At 48.9% G+C, this 27,361-nt stretch overlaps 2 protein-coding genes across 2 annotated transcripts in view; one reads left to right on the plus strand and one right to left on the minus strand.

Moving 5' to 3' along the window:
• The window catches only part of PSD2 (pleckstrin and Sec7 domain containing 2), a 31,976-nt gene extending 15,471 nt beyond the window's left edge, over nt 1-16,505 (plus strand). Inside the window, exons 7-13 of the mRNA XM_034066977.1 lie at nt 495-538; nt 3,572-3,762; nt 4,875-4,945; nt 11,911-12,068; nt 13,127-13,271; nt 14,176-14,319; nt 15,802-16,505. Coding sequence (XP_033922868.1) covers nt 495-538; nt 3,572-3,762; nt 4,875-4,945; nt 11,911-12,068; nt 13,127-13,271; nt 14,176-14,319; nt 15,802-16,008 — 960 coding nt within the window. The 3' untranslated portion in view covers nt 16,009-16,505. The remainder of the gene's footprint in view (nt 1-494; nt 539-3,571; nt 3,763-4,874; nt 4,946-11,910; nt 12,069-13,126; nt 13,272-14,175; nt 14,320-15,801) is intronic.
• A 3,857-nt stretch (nt 16,506-20,362) lies between these two features.
• NRG2 (neuregulin 2) overlaps nt 20,363-27,361 on the minus strand; it is a 156,472-nt gene continuing 149,473 nt past the window's right edge. The window contains exons 10-12 of the mRNA XM_034066958.1: nt 26,306-26,433; nt 23,730-23,954; nt 20,363-22,746 (exon numbers count right to left, since the gene is read on the minus strand). Of these exons, the coding sequence (XP_033922849.1) occupies nt 22,089-22,746; nt 23,730-23,954; nt 26,306-26,433 (1,011 nt within the window). The 3' untranslated portion in view covers nt 20,363-22,088. The remainder of the gene's footprint in view (nt 22,747-23,729; nt 23,955-26,305; nt 26,434-27,361) is intronic.

Genomic DNA, 27,361 nt, shown 5'->3' on the forward strand with positions numbered 1-27,361 from the left:
CCAGAGTCCCTCTTCCCCATGGTGGCTCTGTGATGCACCAGACCATGCACAGAACAAGGTACACCCCCCCCCCCCCCCCCAAATATGACCATCTGGCACTGATACTTTCCTCTGTCCCTTTCCCCTAACTAAGACATCAGATGTGTCAGTGCATACCCCGGAGTCTTCTACTGTAACTTGTGTAGGTCAGGATTCACTCAGGACTAGATGCAGCACCCAGAATTTGTCCAAAATACCATGTACAAACCTCTAAGCTGGGCTGTCAGACCCCTTTGCTGCTGATGTGTGCAGCCCAATACCTAGCATGGCACACAGACAAAAAGGGGTCTAGCAGGACAGCAGTTGTGCTGCTCACTGGTGAATACTTCTCCAGGACAGTTCAGCAAGGAAGGTATCTCTCCAAGAACATAAACAGGGTATGGAGGAGATGGTCTCCACAACTCCACAACTCTCTCTCCATGAGAGACACAGCTAACACCATGTTTTTGTTTCAGACACTATATAACTCCATCAAGAATGAGAAGCTGGAGTGGGCCATGTAAGTATATGTTAAGCATTTGAGAGATAGTGTGTCTTTCAAAGTAGCTGACAGGTTTTGAGTCACAGTTTTAGCCCCAGAAGCTCCCGGAACGTTTCCAAGCCTATAAACACTGATGTCCCTCCTGTAGGTAAGCTGGGTTTATTTATGGCTTAGGCACAAAGCAGACGGGGAGGCTGGTGGCAGTCTGTGGATGCAGGGTCCACAGGCACAATCTAAATGAAGGGAATTCCCTCTTTGTTTACTGTTACACTTATGAATGCTGGTCCCCCTTCAGGTGCCTTAGAGGTCTTTGCTCAAGGAGCTTGAGATCTGGTGTTCTTTTGGTCACTGAGACTTTCCATCTCTTCCACATACTTTCTTTTGGAAATGGTATCAAAGAATCAATCACTCAGGCAGGAAGAGACCTTGTGAGATGTCCAGTCCAGCTTCCTCCTCAAAATATGGTCAACATCGAGTTAAGACCAGGATGCTAAGGGCTTTGTTCAGTTTGATCCTGAAAATGCTCAAGGACAGAGAACCTCAGCTGAACTCTCTCCACCTTGATGCCCTTTCCTGTACTGGAGGCCCAGTACTGTTTGCTGTGTCAAGGTGCGATGAGTGCATGGTAGAGAAGGATCACTTCTCTTCGCCTCCTCAGAGTGCCGCTGTTACACAGCTGACTGACTGCTCCTGTTCATCCCGCTGTTCAGTGAGGGCTATTTCTGCAGAGCTGCTGCCCAGTCAGCCAGCCCCTCCACCCCTGTGCCGTACTGGTGTGCTGCCTGTAGTGAGGCTCTTGTCCCTCTGGGTGGTGGCTCCATACCTCTCACTTTATGTTGTCCACACACTCAATGAGATGCACTGTCTGCTCCTCCATATCATCATTTGTTACCCTGAAACAAGTTTGGGAACAGCTAGCATGATGGCCTCTAAGAGAGGTTCACACAGCATCTTCCTCAGCCCTGCTTCTCCTGCTCTGCTATACACCCCCTGCTAGTGGAAAGGCCAGGACCCTCAGAAAGGAGTGCACTGTGCTCCCAGCCCAGATGCCTCCCCACCACTGCCATGGGGAAGCCCATGACAGACCTGGGGGTTCAAGCTAACACTGTGGGCATCTTCCCTCTCCTCCTTATCCTCAGACCACTCTGACTACAGAGGGTCATAGGACTGAGCAGGACCTTGTAGGGCATTAGCTCCATCACCTGCTCTTTTCATTGTTCAGGCCAGAAAAGTGGTTTGAACCCACGTCCCTCCCCAGCTACCCGGGTCAAGCTTTGCAGAGCAGAAGCCGCCACTGCCAGCCATGCCCTGATGGCAGCAGTGATCGCTGTGGGCTGGTGTCTCCTCTGGGAGGGCCACAGCCAGCAGTGTACCTGAAGGGGCAGTGGTTTCTTAGCAGGTGACATAACACCAATTTCAGTTCAGAAATGTCATCTTGGTGCTATCTGTGCGAGAGGAAAGCAGCGGTGCCAGCTCTGCAGCAGCGGCAGGGTCGGATGGTGGACGTGGTCACGAGAGGGAGCTCTGCAGCTCCGCAGAAGGTGCTGGTGGGATGGTTTATGTAAGGGGAGTTCAGCAGGAGTGCATCTGCTCGCTGGATGCAGGCAGTGGTTACACAACGCCTGCCAACCCACGCTGCATGGCTGGGCACATCCGAGGGGTGTCAGCACCCCGGGATCCTCCTGCAGTGCTGCAGCTCCACTCAGCAGCATCTGCCCCACTCCTGCCCTCCCCTACCCACCCTGCTTGTATCCTTCCACCCCATCATTCACCCCACACTGGCCTGGGGCCTGCCTTGTTGCAGGGTGTCCTGCTTGGTTGCAGACGGACAGGATGCAACATAAGAGACCACTCAGCTCCTCTGCTGTGGGACAGATGCTCCTGGACATGGGTACCTCGTTTTCTTTCAGGGACGTGGCACTGAGTTGTAACCTTGCACAGGTTTCCCTCTGTCTTCTGTCCTTGTCATCCCGAAGAATGAAATGCCCTTGCTCACAAAACCCAATCAGACAGGCAGGTATATGGCTGTCATCCCAGCAGAAAGCCTATGCTCAGAGTGGTCCCTCTGGTGCAGCTCAGAGTGCTGAGCCCCACTGAATCCCTGGGGCACTCTGCCTGGGTTCTGCCTATGTGCCAGGGCTCCTGTGGGTGCTGAGGGCTGAGAAATCATCCTTCTCTTCATCCCAGATAGTGGGTTCATCCCCTCAGTTGAGGTTTGGTCCCAATCTAATCTGCAACCCAAGTTTGCAGATACCATTTAGACACTGACATGTATCACACAGAACAGAAATTCCCTGCTTGCTCTCCCTCCTTAGTGTCCCAGCAACACTGGAAAATATCACTTTCTATACAGATTCTAGTTTCTAAGCACCAGAGTAGATTTTACTTCAAACAGGCATGGTGGAGTCACTGGACACTTCCCTAAGCTGTTCAGCCTATGCTGTCCAGGGTCCAGGACCAGGATATCCATGAGGAGAAGCAGGTTTTATGGAAATGACCAGTATTTCTTGCTCTCTGCTGGCTCACGCTGAGGACACAAATGGGGAGCTGATGTATAACCCATTCCATGGTTTGTGGGGTTTTGATCGAGTGGTCCATCTCCCTGATGTCTGCAGGGCTTTTGTTCCTTAGAGATGCAGAGGATATCCCTCAAGCTCCTTCAGTATCTAGGAGGCCCTAGGGGCTGCCTCTCGAAGGCTGAGAAACCCCAGTGACAGCTAATCTTCAGCAAAGACCTCTCATTTTATGAGGCTTTCCCTGTGGGATGCTTGCAGCCCTCAGCAATGGTGCATCTGCAGTTTCCTGGTGTTCAGACAAGCACTCATTCCCTCACCTGCTCTGAGTAGCCTCACTGGGACAGGTACCTGCCACCCACACTCCTCCCAGCTATGTCCTGATCACCACCATTGGCACACTGAGTGCTACAGTCCCTCTATCTTATTTCTCTGACCAGACTTGTAATAAAGAGCTCTCTTTAAAACCAAATGAGATGGGACACACTGTGACCCAACCAGCATGTCCTCCACTCAAACTGTTCTCTTTGCTTCCAAGTGATGAGGACGAGTTGAGGAAGTCGCTCTCGGAGCTGGTAGATGACAAATTCGGAGCCAGCGCCAAGAAAGTGACAAGGATTGTTGACAGCAGCAACCCCTTCCTGGACATCCCCCAAGCGCTGAACGCAGTCACCTACAAACATGGTGTCCTCACGCGGAAAACCCATGCAGACATGGATGGGAAGAGAAGTACGTGTTAATGGGATGGGAGGAGATGTGCCCCAGGGAGCAGCAGAGCCTTGCCCTAGCCTCTTCCCTGTCTCTTCTGCATCAACTCACCCCTTCCCAGGGAACACATGAGAGATCCCCAGATCCTTGAGTGCCAAGGCACACGGACAGGAGGGTCTCCTGAGGCATTTGTAGGCATGTTTTCAGGAGGCCTCAGCCTTCCAAAGAACCTAACTGTGCCTGTCCCACATAGATAGACCTAGTCTTCCACCCTGTTCATGAGCATAACCCTGAATCCCACTTTCTAAGCTGGTTCCACAGCAGTTGCCCATCTCAACCCCAACCTTGGTGTTGGTCTGGTTTTTGAAGCTTTGTTTCTGTCCATACCCTGCCATGTGCTGGGAACAGCTGCTGTGTGCTGCCTGGGCAGGGGGATGCATCACAGCTCTGCTGACAGCATGTGGAATGACAGGAAAGGTAAAGGAAAATATATTTGGGAACTGATCAGGGATTAATAAAACCTTTAATAACCCCTTTTGCTGACAATATGATTGGCCCAATCACTGCAGTCTTGAGTAGAGGTTACCACCAAAGACCTCCCTAGCTTCCATCACTTTCTTAATAGCCTGTGCTTGGAGGATCAGCTGTCTTGTGGTGATGTAAACGGCTCCCCTCCTGTCCCTTTCCAGCTTCCAGCAAGCTTTCTGTCCCCATGTCCATCAAGACAGCTGATGGTAATGTTCCTTAGTCAGTGGAGCAGAAGCTGCCTTGTCTGGGCTATATCTGCCTAACTTACGTGAAGCAGAAAAGCTCAAGGAATGTCTCTGCCCCTCAAGCACTTAGTCCAAAGAACATGAACCAGCAGAGGCTTCCTGCACATGTCCACTGTGGTCATCTCACGTTTTGACCTGTTTGTGTTCCTGCTGGAAGGCTGTATATCCCAGCCCATGTCTCTCAATCGTGTGTCCCTGGAGACAAGCAACTCATAATCAATAGCTTGGAGGTATATAATGTCTGGGCATCAATGCATGCCGGTGGTAGGTCAGGAGAAGGGTTTGTTTTGTCAGAAATGTGGAGGTCAAACAGCACTGGCAGAAGCAGACATGTATAATTCAATGTTCTTCCTGTTTTAGCTCCCAGAGGAAGAAGAGGCTGGAAGAAATTTTATGCTGTGCTTAAAGGGACCGTCCTTTATTTACAAAAGGTAACTGTGGTGGATTATCCCATTTGATGTTTCATGCTGTCTCCAAAACAGTCATACTGTCCTAAAAAGGAGACCCACAGATGCAAGTAGAGGTGAATCCATGTCCTAATGCATGCATGGGCATCTACAGAGCTCCTCCAGAGACCACTGTACTGAACTGGAGGATGCTGTCATCTTGGTGGTGATATTCATGCTAAAGGCACTATTCACAGCCTCAGAAGAGGGCAATACAGGAATAAGTGTGAAAGAGGGAACACTGAAGCAAGATTTCTGCAGAGATGTCCCAGCAAGTAGGAGTTGTTGGGGAGGATGAATGAACAGATGGCCTAGGGAGTTGGTGAAATAAGGTGAGACACGCAATAGGAAGCTGAAGAGGCGAAGCATCAGACCAGTCTTATCCTGCCTATTGTTTTATTTGCTGGCACAGATCTGATTATGAGCAGCTTCACTGAGTCTGGTATAGACCATGCTAAAAGTTTATCTTCTCCATCAGGACCTTGCTGAACTGGGTCCATCCATGGGCTGACAAGTGACACTTTCTCCCTCTCTTCATCTCTGCTCGTTCTGTAGCAGCCTTTAGTTAATGCAAGTGTAAATCTTAGGTCCTCACTGGAGGCAAAGTCACTATGGATGAGCTTCCTTGCGTGCTATAGCATTCCTGTCTGCCTTTCAAGACATTTGGATGCTAGGAGGATTTGCATAGACAGTCTTTTCTGTGGGAAAATCCAAGAAGCCTGGATAGGGGCTTACTTGAATGTCAGTGTGAGCCAGCCAGGGATGCCAAATGTATGTTCATGCATGGCATAACCCACTGAACTAAGACTGAACTACCTTTAGTAGGTAGCTCACGCTATGCAGTAACCCATTGAACTCACCTTGCTGGAACAGCTCTCCCTGTGGGTAGATGTTCCTAGGCATTGCAGCATTATATCCAGAGCAATGAGAGTAAACAAACATTGGATTATATAAGGAAGGCAGAAAGATCCTCAGGGCAGCATGGAATTATGACTCAGAGCTCGTAGCACACCCCAGTGGTTCTCATGTTTTGCCAGATCCTATGGCACATGTCTCAAAGCCAACAGACGTCTGGCAGCAGCCAGTTGTAATTTACAGTATGGGCTGCTCTTAGCCAAGTGGTGTTTTTACAGTCTTGCTGCTGTCTCCTGCAGCTGGGGGAAGCTGCAGCATACAGGAGAGCCCAGATTTTCTCCATCTCTCAAAGCATGGCACTTCAAGTCAGTAGCACTCTTCTTACATCCCAGTCTCTTGTCTTGTTACAAGCCTCCACACGGAGTTCACCAAAGAGGTTCTCATTCTGACCATGAGGATTTACCATTGACATTTAACTTTATGACAGCTTTTCGGGGGGGGGGGGAAGGGAATGCAATTTCACCAGAATCACAGGAACCATTTAGAACTAAATGAATTTTCACCAAGACTCCTGTCTCTTGGCATGAGTCTGTTGAGGGGGTATATTCAGAATGAAATGCACTTTCAGGACAGGATTTTCTTGCCATGCTGTTTACTTCAGTTTACTGAAGGTTTTCTTGACTGCTTAGCAGTAGAAAGAGCCATGAAGCCAGCACTGAGTGCCATTGTTGCTGATGGGGCAGAGGGGTTGGATTTTCTTGGCTGTGCAAGGCTAGGAGCATGACCATGCAGACTGTTGTATTAACACAGTTCCTTATGTTAGTACTAGGTTTAAAATTTAAAAAGAGAGTGAGGATGAGACTGACATGTCAGTTAGAAGACCAATGCTCTTATCTAGATAACCTTTGGGTTAAGAGATTGAGGGCTTTCTTGATTGAGGGCAAGGCCTGAAGAAGCAGAACACATGAGATATGGCTGGATTATGAAACTGTCTGATAAATAACAGCTGTGACAGGTATGTAATCAGCACGAGAAACCAGAATTGTCAAGGGTGCCCTAAGGAAGCACAATTTGGAACAACAACAAAAATTAACCTGATGAATATTTGGACAAAGGATTTGGGCAAAGAGGGGTTTCTTAGTCTTGAGATGCTGCCAGACTATGTGGCCTCTTTCAAAGGATTCCTTGGGCTGGGCTGTAGACAGTGTCTATCAGGCTTCGCAGAGACTGGGAAGAATCATAGAATAGTTTGGGTTGGAAAGGACCTTAAGATCATCCAATTCCAACCCCCCTGCCATGGGCAGGGACACCTCACATTAAACCGTATCACCCAAGGCTTCATCCAACCTGGCCTTGAACACTGTCAGGGATGGAACATTCACAACCTCCCTGGGCAATCCATTCCAGTACCTCACCACCCTCACAGTAAAGAATTTCTTCCTTATATCCAGTCTAAACCTCTGCTGTTTAAGTTTCAACCCGTTACTCCTTGTCCTATCACTACAGTCCCTAATGAAGAGTCCCTCACCAGCATCTCTGTAGGCCCCCTTCAGATACCGGAAGGCTGCTATGAGGTCTCCACGCAGCCTTCTCTTCTCCAGGCTGAACAGCCCCAACTTTCTCAGCCTGTCTTCATACGGGAGGTGCTCCAGTCCCCTGATCATCCTCGTGGCCTCCTCTGGACTTGTTCTAACAGTTCCATGTCCTTTTTATGTTGAGGACACCAGAACTGCACACAATGCTCCAGGTGAGGTCTCATGAGAGCAGAGTAGAGGGGCAGGATCACCTCCTTTGACCTGCTGGTCACGCTCCTTTTGATGCAGCCCAGGATACGGTTGCTTTCTGGGCTGTAAGCGCACACTGAAGCTGGCTCATGTTCATTTTCTCATTGACCAACACCCCCAAGTCCTTCTCCGCAGGGCTGCTCTGAATCTTTTCTCTGCCCAACCTGTAGCTGTGCCTGGGATTGCTCCGACCCAGGTGTAGGACCTTGCACTTGTCATGGTTAAACTTCATGAGGTTGCCATCAGCCCACCTCACAAGTGTGTCAAGGTCCCTCTGGATGGCATTCCTTCCCTCCAGTGTATCAACCGAACCACACAGCTTGGTGTCATCAGCAAACTTGCTGAGGGCACACCATGAAGACAAAGTCCTCGCCCTGCCACTTTGAAGCATTCCCAGCACCACAAGAGGATGTTAAACACCCACCTGCCCTGTGGATCCTTAGTGCAATTTCTTGCCTATGGGATAGTCTGCAGAACAGAAGAGTTGCACAATGCAGGAAGGAAAAGTGTGCCAGCCTCCCAGGCTCTCAGTGGAAGATACCTGCAAATAAACATGAGTAGAACATGGCTTTATCACAAATCACTGGGAAAAGCTTTTCTGATGTGAAGATAGAGGAGAAAGTACCTGCTTCCAGACCCACTTGATGCCATGGAGCACAGGTTCAGCCTATTCCAGTTTTTCATTGATCAAACTAAGGATCTAGGCTTTAACGGGAAATTCACAGAAGTTTAATAGGAAGCTCTTCTCAGTTTGGTTTTGGAAAGCAAGTTGAGTAGAAATAAGAGTAAGAGAGAGAGGGAAGAAGGGCCTGGAGTGATAGATATATAGAAGGAAGGAATAGGCAGATGCAAAGAGAGGTGCACATAGCATAGGCAGAAGAGTGGGTGGGTGGACAGGTATAAGTTTGTTTGCAGCAATTCGGGCAGCAGCCATAAACCTGCTGATGGGGAGATGTCACATATCACTGACTCGCCAGTGCTAATTGCTGGATTAGCATGTTCTGGCATAGTCCATTGAAGCAATTGCATGATCCCCTAAAGGGATGCAGCACAATATGGGGGAAGAAATGCAGGGAGCAGAGTGCACCTCTCCTGTGCTCTAATCTGCACTGGGCACTGACTCACTCCATGTTCTTTGGCAACTTACTTCACCTTTGTGAAATGGGGATAATAACCCTTAATCACCACACATAGAGGGGTATTGAGAGGCATGATGGAGAGCTATAAATCATGAAGTGCTTTTATATGGAAGTACTGGAAAGGGTGCAGGTCTTCCAGCCCCCAACCATGAAGGAGTTCCCACTGCAGGCCTGAGCCACAGATGCTGTCCCATGCAAGCAGGCCCTTGACATGGTAGTGCTACTTCGAGAGCCAATTTCATGACCAGACTGAAAAGGGCCCAGTGGTTGGTTTTCCTCATTACATGGTTTGTTTAAGGTGGTAGATGTGAGCTGAGGAAAAGGAAAAGGAGGAAAACCCACTCACAAGCCAGAGCATGAGAAATCCCTGTAATTCCATGTGCCTATTCCAGTCACTGCCCAGGGCTAGTGTTGAGTAGTGCTGAGTGCAGAGGAAGGGGCAGCAGGACCAAGACACTGGGCTCTCTTGCCCCATCCGGGTTCCCTATGGAGTCAGGCACAAAAGATAGGCACATTTTCTTGGAAAAACAAGTTTTAAGCTGGGGAATTCATGTTAGTTATGGATCTTCCACTCGCAGGAGTTGGCAACAGGGAAGAGCTGGCATGAGAAAAGTGAACTGAAGACACCATGGAGGACTGCCATGGCAGAAACTAATCCCAGGCAAGGGGGTGATCATGCATGTTTAAGCAGAGCCTTTGTGAAGGCAAGAGAGGCACATGAAGGCAGTCTGTCTACACCATCAACATTAAAAGCTGAAAGAGAAAGGGATTAATTTAGAGGATTCCAAAAAACAAAGCTTCCACATCTGGGCTCAATTCCTGCATCAGGTATCACCAAAACAGACCCTGAAAATTGTTGCTTCTATGGGGAAATAAACATGTCACCATTCAAGGGCTGGGGGCTAAGGGTAACTGGAATGGTGTGGCACAGCATACCTTGCCCATTTCCTAGTGGGAACTATCTGTATGAACAGTGCAGGACATGTAAGAGAGAAATTCAACATCCCTGTGATACCAAATTAACTTCTTTGCCACGAATTCTATGGCAGGATAATAGCATCAAGAAAAAGGTGAGAGTGAGGTTAGCGGCACTATAGCATGGGCAAGACATTGCCTGAAGTTACTCCAAATGTGATACTGCCTGTGTTTTAGTATGTATTGGTTTATTTGAGCTTTAATCCCTTCACTGAAAGCATCTCAGTTACTGCTATGGTTTTGGACATGTCTCTTCCTCAGCAGCAGTTTGTGCATGCACTTAAACTGACATCAAAGCCCAGAAAGGGAGTGAGCAAAATGTAGAGAAGCTGCTTGAGGCTTCGGAGCAGAGCTGACATGCTTTGCTGGAGGGCATGGGATTATTCTCCAGGGAAGAGCTACATGGTGGAGCCTACACTATGGTGTCAGTGCTGAGCACTGTGGTGGGCTCCAGCTGTGTGTGTGAGGCATCGTGCAGCATTGGAGCCGTGTGTGGAGGGTACCTGTTTAAGAGCACAGAGAGGTCTCCCAGCAGCAACACCCATACATAGAATTACAACTATTGCGGCATGGGCATTAAGTGCCTAAGTGAGCCTCCAGCATCATGTCCTGCAAACACAGCCTGTTTCCACCAGCAGGGAGGCAGAAGGCAGAAAAACCTGCTTGATTCAGCCTTATGCTGGTTTACTAGGCCAAGTGTTAGAAAAAAAGAGTTGGCTTTTCCTTACATCTACATTGATGTCTCTGAACCTGAAATAAGTAAAGGCAATACATGATGATACCATTCGAGGTGAAGATCTGCATTAGTCAAACCAGTTGGCAGTGGTGGCAGTTTCTCTTTGTCACATGCCATTAAACCTAGCAATTTGCACTTGTATTTTCAGAAAGCTTATCTTGAAATGAGAGATCATGGGTATCACAGTCAGATTTATTCAGATCCAGAGAGCTTCAGCCTTGGAAAAACATCCAGAATTGGAAATCTCTTTACAATACATGAGGCCTGAGCAGCAACTATTTCTCTCCAAGTGGGGTAGTATATTAGGTCATCATAGGGCAAAGCATTTGGTTTTCATTGTTAAAAAGTTAATAGCCCTTTCCTCTGGCTTCTGAAATCCCCACTGTGGAAAGGTCATCTATAGTGCCCTGCAGTGCAGCCCTTCTGGATGTCATCCTGAACAAGAAATCCAGGGCTTTTCTTTGGGGTTCACACTTAAGAAGGCAGTTGCTTGAGCCGGGAGCCCATACCAGACATCTCTGGGCTCTGGGTCCCATGACATTTCTTTGCACATGGGCAAGTATCATGTGCGAGTGAACGGAGTATGGCAACCACACCAATCACCTGGGATGATTGCTTCTAAAAAGGAAAGAAGGAAAGGCTTCAGAAACTTATTTCTCATCAGAAGCAAGGATCTGGGTGAGCCACATCCATGGGCTAGGGAGTGCTGGTTCCTGGTGCTTTGAAGAGCAGCAGAGAGGAGACCTTTCTGGCCAGAGAACAGCCTTACTGACCAGGGCTGACAACCAGGAAACTGTAGCATGACTTTTCCCTGGATTTGTACCAGCAGGACACAGGGAAAAAAGCATCTTTTTCATGGATCTGCAGAACAGACCAAGGCTGAGCTTGAAAGCTAAGGAAGGGCTGGGACATAGTGACCGTCACCATCGGACAGAGCCATTCCTGTGCTGACAGCCAAGGACAGTCAAGGGAAGCAAAACATAAGAGCAAATTAGTCTTGTAGGTTTGCACTGTAATCAGCAGGGCAAACCAGGCTCATCCCCTGACCTGCAAGGAGGTGAACTGGCTTCAGACCTGCCTGAGATGATGCAGAACCCAAAGCCAGATGCTCTACCACACAGCTGCAGCACTGGGGCAGGTCACTGATACAGGCTGCACTGTGGGAAGCTCTGCAGAAACCTTCCCCCAAAGCCTCAGGCATGTGCTGTGTTAGAGAGAACTATTGATAATTACATTTAGAAGTTTCATCTCTTTCTTCACATCTTCCCAGTGAACTTAATGACAGAAGAATTTGCCAGATGTTAATTATTATCATTATCAGCTCCTCGCAGTTATGGTACAAAGCAGCGCTTTTCCTGCTCTTGGCACTCTGTGATTATAACACACAGAGAAAGGCAGGTTCATTAAAGTAGCCCACAAATGGTAGTGTTGTCATTATCCAATTAACGTTCCTCTCTGCAGGATGAATACAAACCTGACAAAGACCTCTCTGAAGTGGATCTGAAAAATGCCATCCGTGTGCACCACGCCTTAGCCACCAAAGCCTCTGACTACAGCAAGAAGTCCAACGTGCTCAAGCTGAAGACAGCTGACTGGAGAGTCTTCCTCTTCCAGGCCCCGTAAGTACCAGCTCTTCCCACAGAATCTGGATGGGCAGCCTGACCTCCAGGCACCACCAGACTCCCTCTGACCTGGCCATATGAACACATGCATTAGGGGACAAACCTGTGGGGAGAAAGGTGCTGAGCAGGAGAGATGAAGGTGAGGTCTGTAGGGCTGTGCAGAGGACTTGTTGCTCCTGACAGCTTGTTTGTCAGTCCTGGAGGTCGTTTCTCATGTGTCACCAAGCTGTGCGGAGCAGGATGGGCTGGGATGTAAAGGGCCGAGTAAAGGACTCCCCTTACCTAACTTCTGGTATCAGTCTGTGGAAGGAAGAAAATCTATATGGGGCACTGAACTAAGGAGCTGATGGTTCCCCTTGTCAGCTTTTGATGGGGAAAGCTCGTTAAAGGAGTCTCCCCAGCCAGGCTATATCTTTTTCTTCTTTAGTCCATTGCAGAGGAAAATTGCTCTGCTAGGAAGTGTCAAGTGTGATTGAGTTATCTTCTGCCTGATGGGTTGGTTTTTTTTGTCCTATACTGAGATAGGTGACATTGCCTGTAAGTTGGGCTGAGGTACTAATGTCAGGCTAAAGCTTGACATCTGGATTTGTGCAGTGAAAGCCCACTGGAGGGCTGGAGTGGCAGTGCCTGAACACATCTGATGAGTGATCCTTGGCAGTGTCCCACAAATGACACAAATGAGGGGTCCACACTGCTCTGTGGGACCTCTGCTATGTGGCTCTAACTCTCCGAAGAGCAGGATGTCCTTGGTCATGAACACCATGCTACCTCTCCCCAGGTCCTCAGGAAATGCAATCAGTTGAGGAGGAAGAGAGGCCTCCCAGGGCTTCAAGAAGCCCACAAGAGCCCTGAAATCATTTGGGCACTGTAGAGGAGCCAGTTAGCTGGTGTTTTCCTCTGTTCACAACCCAGGGTGGCACAGGAATGCCTTCGAAGCAAGGCTACCAATGGCACTCCTGAAAGCAGGTGGAGCTCCAGGGCTGTTCTGAGCTGGCTGGTGCTGGGTCAGGAGCATTTACAAAACCCCTCTCTCTTCTCCCCTCCTCCATAAACAGAAGTAAGGAAGAAATGCTCTCCTGGATCCTGAGAATCAACCTTGTTGCTGCCATTTTCTCTGCCCCAGCCTTCCCAGCTGCTATCTGCTCCATGAAGAAGTTCTGCCGCCCACTCCTGCCTTCATCCATGACCAAGCTGTGCCAGGTAAGGTGTGAGTGAAGGAGTGATGGAAAGGTGCCCAGAGCTCAGCCAGCCCTTCAGCACACAGCTCAGTCTGTGCCTGTCTGCAGCATCCCCAACTCCTGCCTGATTCAGGTGCTCAGGGCAGGAACAGGGAAGTGGAGTGGGAAGTTTGGACAGACCATGATAAATCCTGGTGTCTGGCCAATGCTTCCTATGCAGTGGCTATAGAACTGTCCTATGCATACACACATGCCCGTATGGCTGTTGATTCCTGCTTATTACTCTTCACCCATCATATCCCAGCACCTTTCTCTTGCTGGAGCTGATGAAGCTGGTGCTGCTCAGCCCAACAGCTGGTTATAGCCCTGGTTTATTTTGGATGGCATCTGCCATGCAAAGAGTAGCTTTTGTTTGCACTGTCCAAGGAAAGCGCAACATGCCTTAGCACCTCCAAAAAGTAGGGACACACTGTCACTTGTCCCTAGCAAAAGGGAGAAGAGCCTGAAATGTCAGGGCAGAGGCACAGCTCCTATTTGCTAGACCACATGTGGCCAGATGCTGCCTTTCTGAGAGTCCAGTCCACTTTTATCTGCAAAAAGAGCAGAATGAGCAGTTCTCGGGTCACAGCTGGTTCTGTCTGGGTGTTAAAGGATGTAGAGCAATTCGTGTTTATGATGCTAAAGAAACACAGGTTCCAGAGAAATCCACTCTTGGCACTTGCAGCACCTGAGGTTTGATCGCACTCAAATACCTGTGTTTCAGCTGCTCCTTATCAGATATATTTGCAAATGTACTGCACACCTTTGGCTCCAGTGTGGTAGCTGAGCTTCTGTCCTTGCAGAGACAGATCCGACATCAATAGGCAGGCGGTGCACTTGGGTGTTGCTCTCCTGTGTTTTAATACCTGACACGCTTCTCTCGGCAGGAGGAACAGCTGAGGTCTCATGAAAATAAAATGAAGCAGATTGCAGACGAATTAGCAGAGCATAAATTACATCCTGTAGAGAAGAGCCTTAAGTCAAAGGAGGCTGAGGAATACAGACTCAAAGAACATTACCTAATATTCGAGGTAAAAGAACTTTCATCTTTTCTGTGATAAATGATACCTTGACTGATTGAGGAGAGCTAAGAACTCCAGAGTGGATGCTGTGAAAGGAGGGAGAAGGATGAGGGCTCACAAGCTGGATGGGTGTCTTGAGGCAACAGCAGCATCACTGTTTTGCACTGAAGCTAAAAAAAGAAATAACAGACATTTCCTACCCTCTGTCATCTCTAAGCAGAGGAGAGGGAAACTGATGAGAGAAAGAAAATCTTCCTTTACTGTGTGAAACTTGACATTTCCTCAGGTCCCAAGTAATAAAGTGGTTCAGTTCTCAGTGTGAATCAGTCTTTTTCAGCAGCATTAATGAAAAGCTCAGGGAATCCCTGGGAGAATTAATCTTGGTTTGCTGCAATCATTTCTGTAAATAAAGCCAAACCCAGCATTACAGCTGATTGCCCTCCCTTTGAGGATGCATGTAGCTAAGTTGAGACTCTCTGAGATGTTTAACAAGCATTTAAATGGGGGAGAAATGGGATATTTTGTTCCAGTGAGCAGAAGGTATGATTCCTGCCACAAAGATGTCAGTGGGAAGGGACTTCTGGAAGCCTCTAATCCTACTTCCAGCAGCAGCTTAGATTATTGCCACTATTAGCTCAGGCTGAGTGTTCCACCTCCCTCATACTGGGGCTGTACCACTGTTTTATATAACACCCAGCCTAACTCTCCAAAGCCAGTTTCTGGATGCTGGTTCCCTTGTCTTAGTAGCAGTCTTTCAAACAGTTGCTTGTTGCTGTCTCACATGTTACAGACATCTTGTTTTGGATGCCTGCAGAGCAGTCTCTATCTGAGCTGCCTTTTCAGTCTGCAAGGAGAAGCTGGCACTTCCAGAGCATAATTCATCTCATCTCTCTTATGAGATGTGCTCTAGAAATGCTTGTTTTTCTGTGCAGACAAAGAACTGAGTATAGACTGCCTCAGAGAGGTTAGGGGAAAGAGGAATGTTATACAAGTCTATGAAAAGAGGTCCCATCTTGCCTTGGAATAAAGATGAGATGCCTCCCTTTGTGTGTGCTCTATGAAGAGCAATGGGGACAGAACTCATCAGTAATAAGTGGATCACCAGATGGAAACAATGGCAAGCAGAAGTATTTGAATCAATTGAGGGGAGCTCCTAAATAAGGAAGGAGTAGATCTGTTAATTTCATTTTGGCATCAGTACCTACCTTATACAATCAGAGTGGCAGTCAAGACCCCTACAAGCAGCTGCAGAGGCTTGCATAATCTTCCCCTTTCTCCTCAACCCTTTCAATAATGTGTTGATCCTTCTTTGCAGCCTTTTCGTAGACCAGGCATCGTGCTGTGGTTAAACAGTATTTGTTATGTGTGAATAATGGGATCCTGATGATATAGAATGGGTTTTCCTACAGTAGCACATGCACTGCATCTGCTTTCCACATACGTCATAGCTTGTCCCTGTTCCCAGGCTTTCTGTACCCTCTTTCCCTGCAGAAGAGCCGCTATGAGACATACATCAACCTGCTGTGCATGAAGATAAAAGTTGGGACAGATGACCTGGAGAGGATTGAAACCAGTTTCTTTAAGGTGGAAGCTGACGACATTGCTTTGCGGAAGACACATTCCAGCCCTTCCTTGAGCCAAGGGCACATGTCCATCAGCTGTAAGGTGGAAAAGGACATTTTAGAGCAGAAAACTTAACAAGGAATGCGCGCACAGTGGGATGAACCGACGATGTTTTGCTCCTAGAACAGATTGATGAGCACAATTTTACCTAGGAAATTACATGAGCAAAACCATAGACGTGTATGACACGGTGATTGCTCTAGTGAAAGAAATCAAAGAAGCTTTAGTTGACACTCTCTGGCAATGCTCTGGCATTTCAGCATCATAGACACACCATCTCTTCCTCATCTCCAACAGCACCAGTGGCTTTTATTTCCCTCCTACCACAGCCTGTACAACAAATGGATGTGCTGGTTCTCTAAGGGCCAGGTTGCTCTTTTCTCCACCAGCCCTCTCTCCTCCTCCTTCTCTCCCTGGAGTCCCCTCCAGTTCATGTCCACAGCGCTCGGCAGTGCAGGAAACTGAGCCGAGATGTTGGTCTGTGGCACCAGCAGCGCTCCCAGAGAAGGGCACAGCATGGTGGGGAGCAGGTCCCTCCCATGAGAGGAGCACCGGTCAGCAGGGTGACAGCACGAGTGTCATGAGCCACTCAATGACCAAGCGAGAGGCGTCTTTAGCACAGCGTGTGGGCACATCATCTGCCCACAGCAGGAGAGGCCTGAAGTGCCCTCTATCACCTTATCCTTTTTTTTATATATATATATATATATAAATATATATACATATGAATATATATAAATAAATATATATATATATATAAGGAAACTTTAATGTGGGTTTTTAACCTCAGTGTGTCAGTGAAGGCTAGCTGCCTGGGGAAGACACAAGAGACCGTGGAGGGTCTGACCAGCCCACCAAGATGTTTTAAGAAATGCAGTAGCCTATGTGTCCTTTTTCCTTTTTTCCCCTCCTTTTTTTACTGGAATGGAAATCTCACCTGGCTTTGCTGTGAAACATCACTCTCCTGTTCCTGCTCCTTCAGACAGACTGCCCAAGTGGCTGCTTATTTAGCATCCATAGCATCTGCCACTTGGGGTTCGAGACACGACCGGAGCCGTGCTTCGAATCCAGCTGAACCTTCATGTGCAGGAGTGATTCCACCTGCCCATCACTGTCGTACTGCCTACATTTGCGATGCACATGCTATACTCTTTTAAGCGGGGAATTGTGTTTCTGTTCCTTTCTGCTGTCTGTGGTCTAATGATTTACTGTTGTGCTAGAAGTGATTTCTCTGCATTTCCACGCCATGACTGTCCTCCCACACTTTATTTATTTATTTCACTGTTTGCTTTGGTCCTTTATCTCAGATTGCTTTTCTTTCCCCTAGGTGCATTCACAGTAATCAAGTTCCAGTTTTGAAGGATCTTGTAGCTGCTAATTACAGTCATTTATGGTTTATATTTTGCAGCTTTTTTTAAACAAATATGGTTTATTTGGACCTTCAACGTTTGAGAACCTATGGACTACTGTTTTCCATGATGGTTCATGACACTAAAAACCTCTGCCCAGCTTTGTCACCTCTTCTTTTATCTCTGTTTCTTTGTACAGTTTGATAGTTTATTTGAAATGATGCACTAATAACCATGTAAAAAAGAATAACAATAAAGCTGAATCTGTTGTTAAAGAGAACTGGTCTGAAGTACAGTTCCACCATGCACTATATTGGTCCAGGCTTCACAGCACTGAATGGCTGGGCTGACACAGACCTCCACCAGTGCCACATGGAAATCAGGTTCCTATGGACTGACAATGCTGGAAAATCACAATGCCTTTCCATGAGTGAGTACCAGCCTGTCCATCCTCCTGGGTGCCGAAAGCACTGGCCTGCCTGTGCTCTTGGTGGGTAGCTCACCCATGGAGCAAGTGTGGACAGATGAGCTGCTTTGGGAACTCATTCAGGAAGCTGTTCCCTCCGCCTGGTGCATCCCACATCTGTCTGTCCATATGCAACTTGGAGGTTCATGGGAGGAGAAAAATACCAGTATCTGCACTGGTGGCTGGAGATGTCCTGGGAACTGTTCCCAGAGGAGCCCAGGACTAAAATGAGTGTCATGGCTGTTTCTGAGGCATCATTTGCTTTGCTGTGTCAGGCACTGTACAGGCATCCCTTTCACTGAAGACCTCCAAGATGCTGCTACTCACACGAAGCATCTGGTGCCCAGACTCACACTGTGAAAACCTGGGGGAAAGCCAAATCTTCACCAGGCCATATGTTGTACTTCAGCCTGTCCTTTCTGACTGCCCCCTCCAGCAGGCAGTGATATCTCCAGTGTGTTTGAAGAAACCACCAAGGGCAGCTCAGTTCTTCATGCTGAAGGTGCCAGGCAGCCATTCTCAGCTGGGAGTAAGCTCCAGGGAAAAGCAGGATCTTGTGAACCCTCCTGTGGGCACCAGGAGAGGGTCTCAGAGCCATGAGACTCACCACCTAATGGAATCGGAAAGGGTGGCAGATGGTGTTAAACAGCCCTTGGCAAGGCATCTAGGAGGGTTAAACTGGCACTTTTTGACAACCAGCAGTTTGCCCTGATGTGCAAGTGCTGATCTGGATGCATGTGCACGTGTGAGATGTGTTGAGCAGCCAAATTGCCTTGTTTGACCTGAAGCCTCAGATTGTGACCAGGAAGAGAATGCTTTCCTTCTCCCTCTTTCCCTCCTTGGAGGTGAAGGATTCAGCCATTCACCAAGAGAGAAGAGCAGCATCTGAGAGGAATTAAGCAGCCACATCTTTTTCTCACTGAGGTACCCAAATGCACTTCCTAGCACAGCCCCACCTGTGCCAGCCCCTCCAGCAGGCAGTGCTGGCACTTGGACAGCATGCCCTGGCAGTGCTGGTGCAGCCTGACCTTCCTGCCAGGTCCCTTCTCCCAGACACAACCCGACATCAAATTCAATTTACAGGTACATTTTGTAGGCTCTCCAATCCCAAAGCCAGGATCTGATGCTCCTCTCCTGCTTGCATCACCCCCTCTGTGCCTTCCCCTCTGGGAAGGGTGGCAAAGGCATCATACATGTGGAATAGAGCTGGCAGGAGGCTGCCCCCACCCGTGAAAATTGTTGTAAAATGTTTACAGCCAAACCCTAGAAATACGCATGGATGGAAATGAGGGGTCTAAAAATAAACCAGTCAGGGAAAAAAGAGAGAGATACAAGCGAGAGAGATACAAGCTTCCTTTAGAGGCAATTGGAGAGAAAACTGAAGTAGTGTAAGTCCCTCCAAATATAGAACACCATTATGGGAATCAAGGGGCGTGTTGAGCAAAAAATCACTATAAGAAATCATGCCATGGCTCAAAGCTCGCTGTGTCTCAGCAGGTGCAAAGCATCACAAATCCCACTGAGCAGTAAAACATCCCTCTGCATGCGACACCACTGGGCAAACCCACAGCTCCCTCCCAAAGGGCTCAGGGAGCAGATTGTGATGGTGATGCCTGGTGTGGATCAGCTGCACCGAGCACTGAGCACACCCCAAAGTGCTGCACCCCAGCAGGAGCTGCAGCCTTCTTGTAATGCAGATGCTGCTGTGCCAGCCCCAGGTAGACTTAGAGAATGGTGTGGGTGGGAAGGGACCTTTAAAGCTCATCTAGTCCAACCCCCCGTGGGTTGGACTAGATCAGGCTGCTCTGAGCCCCATCTAATCTGGCCTTGAACACTGATGGGGATGGCACATCTCTCACCTCTCTGGGAACCCTGTACCAGTGTTTCTACACCCTTACTGTAAAAAAACATTTCTTCCACATGTATCTAGTCTGAACCTAGTTTAAGACCATTGCCCCTGTCCTATTGCAACAGGCACTACCAAAAAGTCTGTCCCTGCTTTCTTATAAGCCCCCTTAAAGTACTGAAAGGCCACACTAAGGTCTCCCTGGAGCCTCCTCTTCTCCAGGCTGAACATGCCTGGCTCTCTCAACCTGTCTCCAGAGCACACACAAGTCAAATGTCCACACCGGGTAGAACACCCACCTCAGTGTCTCTATATGTTTATGTGGGGAGAGGCTGAGAAAGCTGGGACTGCTCAGCCTGGAGGAGGCTCAGGGAGGGGGGTGCTATCCATGTGTATAAATACCTGATGGAAGGCAGTGAAGAAGAAGGAGCTGGGCTCTTCTCAGTAGTATCCAGTACCAAGACCAGAGGCAATGGGCACACAATTAAAACCCAGGAAATTCAGTCTGAACATAAGAACGCACATTTTTGCTTTGAGGGTTACCAAGCACTGGCAGAGGTTTCCCATAGTTGTGGTGTCACCATCCCTGGAGATATTCAAAACCTGATGGGCACAGTCCTGGGCAGCTGTCTGAGTGAGCTGGTTGAGAAGGTGAACTAGAGCAGATGACCTCCAGAAGTCCCTTCCATCCTCAACCAGCCTGTGATTCTATGTGTGGTACCAGCTCCCCTTTGCTCCCCAAATTGCCTGAGATTAATGCAGCCCACAGCTTGTTATTTCTTATTTTATTTATGATATAAAAAATGTTCAAGTGTTAAACAGTCGAGAGTTCTGACATTCAGACAATCCAGAGCAAACTTTGACTATCGTCTTATGACAAATTAGCAGAGTTTTCTATCTGACCCCATCATGGGTGAGGAATAGAGGGTTTAGTTACTTTATTGCTAAAAGTTAAATGAAATAATACACTGTCAATTGTTGTATTATCTTCTCAGTCACAGCTTCACCATGCATCCAATCTACAGTATCTGAAATGCAAAGGACATGCAGAAGTAAAAATATAAAAAGAAAAAAGTCAGGCTACAATGTAAACAGGTTTGCTGCAGAGAACTGAGGAGAGAGGGGCACTTCCACAGGGGTGCTCTGCTGCCTGGACACACAGGACTGTCTCTTTGCACCACAGAGCCGATGGCCAGAGCTGCTCCAAGCTTGGAAACATGACGTCCATCACCGGTGGCAAGATGTGACGGTAACAACTGTTTTTACAACACATGGCACAGAGGAATCCGCTTGCTGGGGCTGCCCCAAGTGGGGCCTGTCTGGCCAACACAGGAGTGACAAGCAGAGCTTTGGCTCCTACCAAACCCCAGACAGCATGGCTGGCAGATGGCTGGCACAGCAACCAGGGCAAGCCTTGACCGTGCTGCGCCATGGGGCCACCTCCGTGTGTCCTCCCAGAATCACCTGAACCATAGTGTGTGGCACACCACAGCCCCAGCAGCTCTATGGCAACACCACGCTGCAGCTACACTGCTCTGTGAAGGGGATGCTGCAGTTGGCATGGCACTGGTGCAGCACCACAGCTCTGTTGGGACCACCACACCGTGCCATCTGCCTGCCAGGGCAGTGCGCTGGGCTCAACCCTATGTGATGGGGCATTATCTCATCATGTTCATATGGGCATCTGCCTTGTCTGACAAGCCTGTGCCAACCCAACTTGAGACCCACAGGTGAAACGGCCAAAGGTTGAGAGCTATTCTGTAAGGGCTGCTCCTTGCTACGACTGCGTTTTCTCTTCCTACCTGTGTGGCAAAAGAAGCATCACTTCTCCATTCCAGTATGGTGCTGTTGGGTTTCTTTTTTCTTCTGATTTAAGCGAAAATACAAGTATCTTACAGGGCAAGACAGATCCCCATTAGACATGATAATGGTAATGCTCCCACTCCTGTCCTTGATGTGTGTTTAAACAATACCTTAAAGAATAAGATCATTAATAGCAGGGTACGGGACAAAGTGGCAAGGCTGTTTTCTTCCAACGGAGGAGCGCCCTTGTGACAGGTTGTCTCCCAAACAAAAATCTATGATCTTAAAAAATGCTACTGAAACAGACTCCTCGGCATGAATCCCAGCACTAGCGTACAGCAAAAGGCACCACGATAGTTTTGTTTTTCTATTTTTTAAGTAGTCAAAAATTGGCCCACTTTTTTTTTAACTTTATTGTTTTCTTTTTTTTTTCTTAAACTTTTTTTTTTTTTCTCGGAAGCTGTAAATCAAGACATTACATATAAATAGAGATTCCTTATAAAAAAGTCATTGTCGTTAGCTATTATAAGACAACTTTGCTAAAATGAAAATAAAACATTTTATTTGTTATAATTTCCCCCCCCCCTTCTTTTATATAAAATAAAAATATTTATCTTTGTCTTGTCTCATCTCCCCTCCTCGGCCTCCTCCGTGCAGCTCATGTCTGTGGGCGCACAAGTCTGGGAGGTGCCTAGAGAGGATCCGGGTCGGGTTTGGGCGTCGTGTGCGCCAGGCTGCTGCGCCCGCTCTCCCCAGGCGCGCTGTGCCTGCTGCAGGAGTAGTGAGTCCGGCTGTCACCCGGCCGGTGCAGCGGCGGCGAGCCTGTGTGCACCACCTCATTGTTCTGAGTGCTGAGGAACGGCGTGCTCTCGGCCACCAGCTCCTCGTCAGACTCACTGTAAGAGGCGCTGCTCAAGGAGAAGGAGTCCCGGACGGCTCTGGCTCTGTGAGGGATGTGCCCGTTCAGTTTGGATTTTTTCCACCGCCTGTTGCTGCTGGCTGTTTTCTTTGGCTGCTCTAGCGCTGTGACGTACTCCTGCGTCGTCTCGTACTCGTCGTCCTCCGTGATGCGGAAGGGGCTGGAGGGCAGGCTCCCCATGCTGTCGTTTAGGTAGGTCTTCCTTTGGTAGTAGCTGTCGTACCGCTGCGTGTCCTGGAAGGGGAGCTGGTACCGCCGCAGCAGGGGCTGCTGCTCCTCCACGCGGAAGCTGATGGGGGCCGCCGGTGGCAGGGAGACAGCGTGCGCTGAGTTGGGGGACGTGATCTCGAAGGTGGGCACCTGCGCAGCCATTGAGTAGTGGAAGTCAACAGGCGACAGTCGTGCTGGTGTGGTCAGTGCCGACACGTACCTGGGAGAAGTAACACATCTGTTTAGACACCAGACAACTCCCAAACCTCCAGCTGAGCCTCTGCTCTGCTGAACACCCATGTGGGCTCCAACACACATGGTCCTGGAGCTCAGCATCTCCTGCAGAACCAGAGAGACCTTGCACTGCTGTGCTGAGGGAGGATGAGCTGCTGGCTTCAGTGGATGCTTGCGCACCATGCATCCCAGGACTGCCTCTCCCAAAGGACTTGGTGTGCTTGGGAATTCCACTCTGAGCTGCTGCAAGCCCTTTACCATCTCCCAGCAGACTTCCCTGCTTCTCATCTGTCTGACAGCTGTTTTCTGTTCCCCCTGGAGCTGCATGGCTGGCATCTGAGGAAGCTGCCCAAAATGCCCTCCCCCTGCTCAAGCCACACATGGGGAAAGCATGGGCATTGCTTCCTCTAGCTTAACAGTGTCTTAACCTTGTGTCTCTAAAAGGCATCTACTGCTTTCTTCTACTCTAGTGAGAACCTCAGTGTGGCAACTCGGGTCTGGTCCAGCCTCTCCAAACAGCCCTTCCCTCGGCATCACCTCTTTCTAAGGAGCACGTTTCATTTCCTCTCTGTAGCGCCGATGAGGGTGTCTGCTTATTCAGTACTCCTGCTCATCAGGCAATTCAGGACTACACTGAGGATGCACATCTCTCCCCCATACACCTGAGGGCCAGATCCTGCTTGAGCTGCCAGCCTACCAAGCTGCCCGGGGTGTATTCTCAGCCAGGTTTTCTTAATCAGTTGCCGACTGCACCCCTGTGTTCCAAACCTACATTGTCACCATGTGGGCAGGGTTCAGTGCTTGCTGCACTACCAGAGTGGCATCCTGGGACAGTGGCTTTCTTTGGCAGGACCAGAGCTGGAGTTTCTCCAGTGCTACCCCAGGACTGCTGGGCAGTCATCTGTGTCTGGCCCAGAGGGATGGCTCTCCTGTGCTGCACCAGAGCAGCACCAAGCAGTGGGGTCTGACCTCTCGCTGTGTGGTGAGTCCCGCAGAGAATCCACCGAGTCACGATACTGTGTCATGGGCCTCCGTGAGTCCTCGATGCAGAAGGTGGCCCCGCGGCGAGCCCGTGCCTCCACACATGCAGGGCTGTTACATTTACTGGTTCCCACAGAGGACAGCATTATCCCAGACTGGGAATCTGAAGTCAGACTCTCTGTCCGCTCCAAGCTCCAGGTGTGGCTTTCATGTCTGTGGACCAAACCCCAAATGGACAGTGAGCAAGGAAGCCCCACCAAGGTCTTCTCCAAAGAACTGCATGCAGGTACAGCTCACACTCTGCTCTGCACTGGCATCCCCTTTCTCTCTCTCACCAGGATACATCTGGCCTGGGATGCCCAGCTTCCCAACCCTGCCTTTGTGTTGCTTTTGCTACTTCTTGAAGATATGATCAGAGCTTAAAGGCAAATCAGTGCATTCCAGGTATTTATCACACCACCTCCTGACAGCTGCTGATAGGATGGGGCAGCCTCTGGAGAGAGGCCAGGGCAATTCTGCTTCGTGCTTGTGAAGTGTTGTGGGTGTGGAGCAATGCACTGGCTGTGCCAAGGCAAGTCTGCAAAGGATCTTCAGATGTGCCATCTGCATTGCCAAGTGACAGCCCCTTTAGAAATGATACCAGAAAGGAGACAATAAAAAACAGAAACCCCACTCTGCTTCTCCATCAGCAGAGAAAAGCATCCCAAAGGTAGGTCAGGATGTTCAGTTTCCACTGGTTTATAAAAGACTTTGGCAGCAAAACACAAGGTGCTAAACAAAAACTATGATACATTGGATAGACCTTCCTGAGCACTTGGAGCTCCACATGTCCTGATGCAAAGAAGACATCTCACAAGGGTTCTGTGAGGATGCAAGGGGCCACGTGCACACTATGGCCACAGGCTGATCCTGCTCCATAGCAGAAATATGTTGTCTGTTACAGCAGAATCTCTGAGCTCCCTAACTGCAGCAGATGGAGCTGTGCTGGCAGAGGATTTGGGGTGGGGGGTTGCAGAGGACAGCAGCCCTCATTAAGACTTCCCAAGAACTTGTTAATTATTGATGGCTCCAGGCACATGCTTGGCTGCAACCACCACATCATTTATAACTTCAAACAGCGTCCTCATTAGAGGCACACATTGAGTAAACCAGAGCCTGATTATGCCAGTATTTTGCCTCTGGCATGACTTCAAGAAACACCTGCTCGCTGCACTTGACTCAGGAAGATTAGGTGGCAGGTAGCCAGGACCAGAGGCTATGCGAAGTAGGTGCCTCCCCATAGCTGTGATGGGTTAATGCTGCCCTCCGGACACACCTTTGCATCTTCAGGAGGTTCCCAGAGGTGGCCCCAGGGTCCCAGGGCTTTGAAGTGAGCATGGGAAGCCAGCAAGGTGCAGCTCTGCAGGCACAGGGGCCTCTGTGCAACTGGCTCAAGCTTGCACACACCTAGCCAGAGTGCAGCATACAAATTGTGAAAACACACCAGGAATAGGATTTCTGTGGACAAAGGCAGCCATTTCCAGCCCACCAAGTCATTCTTGGTTCCCTTTCTGCTTGCTGGAGGTCTAGCCAAAGGATTCTGCAGAGGAATTCACCTGAAAACCTAAGTTCAATATCTGAAATTGATCTGACACGTTGCACCCTGAGAGTACTTGCTCATCCCTGATGAATGACTGAACCCTGAAGAAACCTGCTGGGAGCTATCTTTGAGCTTTAGCTGAAAGGATTCATTGCTTCCTGGAAAACAGAGACAAACACATCGGGCTAAAGCAGTAAACAAGCCAGGACATGTTTTGCTTCATAAAAAGTCAATGCAATGTGATCTGTACATCACAGACCCCCCTGCACCCACAGTCACTTGTCAAAGGCAAGTGCTCTCCTAGGGAAACACTGTCACTTACTGGAAGAAGCACAAGAGATGTGTAAGAGGAAGAACCTGAACATCCAAATTCAAACCAGTCCAGGACTTTCTCTAGGGTGATCTCTAGGTTGTGATTCTGATGTAACTTTCTGGACTGTGATAAATTCCATAGGAGTGGGTTTTTTTCCTGGTGATAAACTGTGGCTCCCACCTCAGACCCTAACTTGGAGGAACTGCCCAGAATATTTGTGATGTTTTGTGTACTTTGCCTTCCACAAGGCACATACATTCCAAACACATCAAGCATGAAACAACCGGTGTGTGCTTAATGAATTATTGAGGGTATCAGTGTGGCTGCAAACCCGGCTTGCGAAACCCTTCCTAGATGCAGCCTCCCATTCATGTCTGTGCAAAGCATGAAAGCACAACTTCATTTCCTCCTGGTTCACGGTTATGTCAGTGCTGCAGGCTCCTGCTGGCACCACGCTGCAGGTCAAGTATCACACCTTTCCACACCCTCACTAACTAGCTGTGCCAGCAAAGACCAGCAGTGTCACCATGGCCTGCATGCCAGCATAGTGCCAAGCAGCAAGTGAAAATAAGAAAGGGAGGTGAAAGAAAAAGCTGTTGCTGGCTTTGAGTCTCATAACATCCTAAGGCAAAGAGGGGGAGAAGGTTCAGGGGAAAACAGTATATACATCACCTCTGGCTGGACGTTGGAGTGGCTGTGGAGCAGTGATGAGATGGAGAGCAGGAGTGACTTCCTGAAAAGGTTGTCTCTGTTTCCCTTCGGATCACATGCTCAGTAGCAGAAACATTCTTAGAGATATACTGTAAAACACGAAGAACCACACACATCAGCTCGGCCATGCTGCCACTGCCAAATTTGGCTGGCTTAATTATTTCTGGTGCAGTCAGATGAGGACTGAGTGAACCCAATAGATTTGCACACCATAGAAAGAGACAAGGAGGCTAGAGCTCTGCCCCTGCACTTTACACAGTGTCATGGGGACCGTAGAAGGGTAAGAAGAGCCAAGGGGCTCTCCAGAGGACAGTGGTACCACATGTAGCTATTGAGCAGAAAAACATCTCTGCTCACAGAGGTTATGCACCCGACAGAGTACCAACAAAAAGACGACCACATGAGATCAGAGACATTCGAGTCCCACAGAGATGCCAGGTGTCAGACAAATATTTATGCTGAGATATTGCTCCATCCACCAACAAACACTGCTTTTCACAGGTACACTGAGATCTCTGTGGGAGTCAGTACCTCGGGGGCAGAGGGATGTGGTTTTTAGAAATCCACTTTCCCTCTTCCTTCATGGCTGGGATTCAAGCAAGCTAAATTTTAACATCCAAAGGGTGACCAAGCAAAGCTTGTAACTGAGTCACTGTAGTCATTTGATCATAGAATCACAGAGTCCCAGACTGGTTTGGGTTGGAAGGGACCTTAAAGCTCATCCAGCTCCAACCCCTGCCACGGGCAGAGACACCTTCCACTAGAGCAGCTGCTCCAAGCCCCTGTGTCCAACCTGGCCTTGAACACTGCCAGGGATGGGGCAGCCACAGCTTCTCTGGGCACCCTGTGCCAGCGCCTCAGCACCCTCACAGTGAAGAGCTTCTGCCTAAGAGCTCATTTAATCTCCCCTCTGGCAGGTTCAAGCCATTCCCCTTGGCCTGTCCCTACAGTCCCTTGTCCCAAGCCCCTCTCCAGGTTTCCTGCAGCCCCTTCAGGCACTGGAGCTGCTCTCAGGTC

Source organism: Melopsittacus undulatus, chromosome 10 (genome assembly GCF_012275295.1).
Source record: "Melopsittacus undulatus isolate bMelUnd1 chromosome 10, bMelUnd1.mat.Z, whole genome shotgun sequence".
Taxonomy (NCBI): Eukaryota; Metazoa; Chordata; class Aves; order Psittaciformes; family Psittaculidae; genus Melopsittacus; species Melopsittacus undulatus.